At 44.2% G+C, this 6,000-nt stretch overlaps 1 protein-coding gene across 1 annotated transcript in view; it reads right to left on the bottom strand.

The window, feature by feature from the left end:
- Nucleotides 1-5,124, bottom strand: part of LOC136631970 (beta-1,4-galactosyltransferase 3-like) — an 86,204-nt gene extending 81,080 nt beyond the window's left edge. Inside the window, exon 1 of the mRNA XM_066606486.1 lies at nt 4,836-5,124. Coding sequence (XP_066462583.1) covers nt 4,836-5,100 — 265 coding nt within the window. The 5' untranslated portion in view covers nt 5,101-5,124. The remainder of the gene's footprint in view (nt 1-4,835) is intronic.
- Between the last annotated feature and the right edge of the window lie 876 nt (nt 5,125-6,000).

A 6,000-nucleotide genomic window follows, 5' to 3' on the forward strand; every position in this document is an offset into this window, starting at 1 on the left:
GGTGCAATGCTCTGCACAGCCGGTTTTGAGAGAAAAAAAAAAAATGCAACACTGCTAACAGCAGCCTGGACAGTACTGCACACGGATAGATGTGGCCCTAGAAAGGACCGTTGGGATTCTTGAAGCCTACACTCACTGCTAACACTCTCCCTGCCTAACCACCACTTCTGTCCCTATTGCAGGGCGCAATGCTCTGCAGATCCAATTTTGAAAAAAAAAAATATATACAGTGCTAACACAGTACTGCACACTATTAGATGTGGCCCTGAGAAGGACCGTTGGGGTTCTTGAAGCCTACACTAACTCCTAACGCTCTCCCTACAGCAGCTCCAGCACGATAGCACTTTCCCTCAGCTAACTCACAAGGCATCTGAGGCGAGCCGCGGGAGGGGACGACTTTTATACTCGGGTGACATCTGATCTCCCCAGCCACTCACTGCAGGGGGGTGGTATAGGGCTTGAACGTCACAGGGGGAAGTTGTAATGCCTTCCCTGTCTTTCAATTGGCCAGAAAAGTGCGCTAACGTCTCAGAGAGGAAACTGAAAGTAACCAGAACATCGCGTGGTACTCGTTACGAGTACCAAGCATCCCGAACACGCTAATATTCGCCCGAGTATCAAGCTCGGACGAGTACGTTCACTCATCTCTACCGGCAGCCCATTGCTTTCAATGGAGCTGGCTGTATTGCCGGCTCCATTGAATTCAATAGGCTAACATCGTTCTTCTCTGTTACAGCTGTGGCAGAGGAGAACGATCTTTATGCTGACAGTGCGGGGGAAGTAGTGAGACCTCGGAGCCCGAAATGCAGCCCTGCATGTTGCTCCTCGCCTGCCCTATCCGTTTCTGTGTCGTTTCCATCACTTTCTTGGGTTTTGCAGATTTTCACCAATGAAAACCTTAGCGAGCATCGGCGATATACAAAAATGCTCGGGTCGCCCATTGACTTCAATGGGGTTCGTTTCTCGAAGCAAACTCTCGAGCATCACTAAAAGTTCGACTCGAGTAACGAGCACTCGAGCATTTTGGTGCTCGCTCATCTCTAACAATTATGTATGCGCCCTTGTGAAGCCACCCTTAGGCCCCCTGCACTCCGGTGGATTTAAATTGCGAAATCTACAATCGGCACCTGCACGGGACATCTGCTGTTAAAGTCCCCCATTGGAATGCATGAGCTCCTGCAGCCCTCTGCACACATGCAGATTTGAATTGCAGCATGCTCCGTTTTAGCGTGGATTCCATGCGGACGGGCTCCATTTATCTCTATGGAAGTGTTTGATCATGAATTACATTGTGGATGCATTACGGATTTGTAGGCAGATACTTCTCAGGTTGCTTGGACACTTTGCAGGGAGGTGGGGGAAGGCACAATTGGGCTTGCAATTTTTTTTCCCGCGCAAATGATCTGCTGTGCATCTGCATACATCTGCGTGGAAAAACTCTCAAATCTGCGATTGTTCCCAAGCATTTTGAAATTCATTTCCACGATGAATCGCAGATCTTCCGCACTCGAAATCCGGACATGCAGGCGGCCTTAGACTACTTTTACACAGAGTGATGACCGAGTTCACTAGTGCAGACGGTTTATGAAGGCAGATAAATAATTTGCGTGTTAATCATTCAATTATTCCCGATCACTGTACCAGTCAAGGTGAAGGACTGAACAGTCGCTGCTTTCACACAACAAGGGAGCAATTACATTTATGGCTGCATAAAATAGATAAATGGGTAGCGAACAGATTCTGCAAGATACTATTTTATTATTTAATATTTATTGTTCCGTGTAAAAGGGCCGTGAAAGCTACTTTATGATTGTTTGTTATCAGATATATTAGATATGGGAAAAGACCGAAGGTACAGCTCTTCCCTGTCCAGAAAACTTCCCCAATCACTGTGATATATATTTCCAGCACTGACATAACCTCCAGAGATACTTATATGATACGTGACTTATAATAGCCGCTCCTCTTATAAAGCTCCATTATTGATATAACCTCTAGAGACATTTACATCATATATGTGACTGATATCAGCCACTCTTCTTATAACCCTCTAGTACTGATATAATCTCTAGCAACATTTACATCCTATGTGACTGATATCAGGCGCTCCTCTTATAACGCTCCAGTACTGATATAACAGACGGAGACATTTACATCATATATGTTACTCATACCTGCGGCTCTTCTTATAAGGCTGCAGTATATAACTGCCATAGACATTTACATCATATGTGACTGATATCAGGCGCTCCTCTTATAACGCTCCAGTACTGATATAACCTCCGGAGATATTTACATCATATATGTTACTCATACCTGCGGCTCTTCTTATAAGGCTGCAGTATATAACTGCCATAGACATTTACATCATATGTGACTGATATCAGGCGCTCCTCTTATAACGCTCCAGTACTGATATAACCTCCGGAGATATTTACATCATATATGTTACTCATACCTGCGGCTCTTCTTATAAGGCTGCAGTATATAACTTCCATAGACATTTACATCATATGTGACTGATATCAGGCGCTCCTCTTATAACACTCTAGTACTGATATAACCTACAGAGATACAGGTTTCACCACCATCCGCACCCTAATCACTGTATGAAGTGTTATGTAGTTTCTTAATACAATTTCTGATTTAGACTAATTTCAGACAGGCGGGTGTTATATCAAGCCGTGGAACTCGGTCTGATTTTGCGCACGCCAATGTGCGATTTCCCCCATGGATGTAAGGTGTTTTGGTGACAAAAACACCTCGCATCATTTCAGGGAAGTAGTATTCCTCCACCGCGGGCTTTACCCACAGCGGAGGATCACAGAGTGTTTACAATGTCTTCAATGGGAAAGCTCGCATGAGGTTCTGTCCACATCCCATTGTGTGTGATGTGTTTCCCGGCCCCATTAAAAACCATGAGCGATGCGTTCCGAGGGAACATCCAAAGATGGGACATGCCACGATTTTTTCCCACATCGCTTCGCTCATGTATATGACCCCATTCAAACAAATGATTCTTCTATGGCCACTAAAGCCTGTGAGTGGCTGAATGATCACATGCACAATGTACGGCATGTGACCATCCGCTGCTTCTTCCAGGTTCCATACGGTGGGTACCAGGGCCGCAGTGCTGGACGGGGACCTGCTAGAATAGGTAAGTATTCCATTTCTCTTAATTTCAAGCCAATTTAACTTTTTTATGCCTTAGAAAATTCCTTTAACAATTAAATTGCAGTTTTACTCAAAAACCAATGCAAGCGCCTTTAAACACTTCACGACCAAGGATGTAAGGGTACGTCCTGGTGCGTCGGGGTATGTATGAAGAAAGGTCGCGGGGCAACCTCTCTTCATACAGCGCGGGCGTCAACTGTTTATAACAGCTGAAACCCGCGGGCAATAGCTGCGATCAGCCGATCGCGGCTATTAACCCTTTAAATGCCACTGTCAATTCTGACAGCGGCATTTAAATCCCCTAAACGCTGTTCGGGAGCCCTGCACGGCCTCCCCACGGTGAGATCGGGGGAGCCGTGCAGGTTTCATGGCAGCTGGGGGCCTTTTGAAAGGCCCCAGGGCTGCCTTAGCAGACTGCCTATAAAGCCATCCCCGTGGGGTGGCTTAATAGACTGCCTGTCAAATGGCAGTATGACGTAATGCTATAGCATTACGTCATACTGCAGGAGCGATCAAAACATCGCTGGTTGTAGTTCCCCAGGGGGACTTTAAAGTAAAGTAAAAAAAAAAAAGCAATAAAGTTTTATTAATTGTAAAAAAAAAAAAAAAGTTATAAAAGTTTAAATTCCCCCCCCCCCCTTTTCCATATATATTATTAAAAAATCTAAATCATAAAATAAAAATACAAATTTGGTATAACCGCGTCCGTAAAAGTCCGATCTATCAAAGTAGTGCATTATTTTTCCAGTTCGGTGACAGTAGTCTGAAAAAAAATTAAAATCGGCAGAAATGCACTTTTTTAGTTACCCTGTCTTCCAGAAAAAGCGCAATAAAAAGCAATCAATAAGTCGTATGTATTCCGCATTGGTACTATCGGAAACTAAAGGACATCCTGCAAAAAATGAGCCCTCGGTTAACTACGTCGATGGAAAAATAAAAAAGTTATAGCACACAAGATGACCGCAGAAAATTATTGAAAAAAATTAAATGTCTTTGAAAAAAAAAGAACAGTACAGTAAAAAAAAAAATAGAAGTTTGGTATCGTAGTAATCATACCGACCGATAGAATAAAGTTATCATGTAATTTCTGTTGCAGTTTGTGCAGCGTAGAAACAAGACGCGCTGAAAAATGACGGAATGTCGTTTATTTTTTTCATTTTACTCCACTTAGAATTTTTTAAAAGTTTTTCAGTACATTATATGGTACAGTAAATGGCACCATTTAAAAATACACCTCGTCCAGCAAAAAACAAGCCCTCATACAGCGACGTCGATGGATAAATAAAAGAGTTATGATTTTTTTGAAGAGGGGGGGAAAAAGGGTTCGGATCATTAAGGGGTTAAGGATCAAATTGAAAACTTCGCTGAATTAAGGTAAAACTGCACCTTGACAGGGTATTAAACTGCATTACAACAGGCTTAGATGCATGGCGACCATTACTTGTGGCCTTCCACTAACATGGTGGAATCAGTTGATCTCTCCTAGCCAATCAATAGCAGTGTTACATACTGGGGTGCACGGGCAATGTCTTATACCCCTCAACCAGGAAGCTGCGAGGCTGTTTGGTGATGCCGCTGCCCCCAGTAACTTGGAACTAGTCTAGCGATGATAGCTTGTGATTATTAGGAGAGAATTGCCAATTAGAAAATTGAGCACTTACCTATATATGGAGAAACCTCGGGGCAATGTGACAGCTGATCCTTCCGCACGGCCGGTCTGGTAATCAAACTGAGATTGGCGTAAACGTCACCAGGCAGAGAGAGGTTCTGGGGCTTCAGGAGCGCTAGAGAGGGGGACCCATTCTTGTAAAAATTACCAAAGAAATACGCCACCCGCTTGCGGTAACCTTCTCTGTACAGCAAAGCCATGACCACCAGCTGAACGCACAGGAACACCAGCAAGTAGCGGCCCTTGGCGTTAGTCATGATTCGCGAGAAGTGGCAAAAACACAAAAATCTCTCAACGCCTGCGTATCTCCTCTGGATTAGGGTTCAGCAAGCAGCAAGTTTCTCCTCGTCTCCCGATCAATGAAGATAAGAAGATGTGTCATATCTCTTCTGTGGGCGGCATTACACCGCGACCGGGAAACTTCACGAGGAAACTAATACGGCGGTGCGGCAAAAACTTCATAAAACCGTAAGAGACGTTTAAGGCACATGAGCTTCGTCCCGTCTTCAGGTGCCGCTGCTGTTTCATAGGGATCCAGGGTCACGATGGCAGAGGAACATCTTCAGATCCTACAAGACAGCAGAAAGGAATGGTGATTAGATGGCGGTCACCACAAGCCGAGGAAGAGTCATAGATGGAAGCCCAGAATACCTGGAGCTGTGTGAATGCAGCCAGCTGAGCTTGTGGCACTAACTAGGAAGTGAGGCTGAGAAAAAGGGCAGGAGGAGGAGAAGGAGTACATTCTCAGCCAGTCAGTTTAAGCACAAAGAAAGTGTTTATTTTTTTCTTAACAGGATCGTTAGGTTTACGAGTCACAATATTATGACCACCTCTTACTTTCAATGTTGGCAGCACATAGCCCATGAAGGAAGTGACATGTGATGGGTTGGCTTGGTGGATAAATAAGGTTTGTGATAGGCTGTCTACTCACATATCACTTGTTGTCATGGGTAAAAGGGGCCATTTTACTAATGCCAAAACTTGCCAAAAGGGATGACTATTGGCTTTTAGTCAAAAGTGGCGGTATTTCTCAAACAACGCAGTCTGTGAACTGTTTGTGTTCTGCTTTAATGAAAGTGTATTATGGATGAACAAATGGAACCAGTGGGAATAACTGACATGGAAACTGCAGAGCACCACGTGCCATTGATGTGAGA

The sequence above is a fragment of the Eleutherodactylus coqui genome, chromosome 6, assembly GCF_035609145.1.
Source record: "Eleutherodactylus coqui strain aEleCoq1 chromosome 6, aEleCoq1.hap1, whole genome shotgun sequence".
In the NCBI taxonomy this organism is placed as follows: domain Eukaryota; kingdom Metazoa; phylum Chordata; class Amphibia; order Anura; family Eleutherodactylidae; genus Eleutherodactylus; species Eleutherodactylus coqui.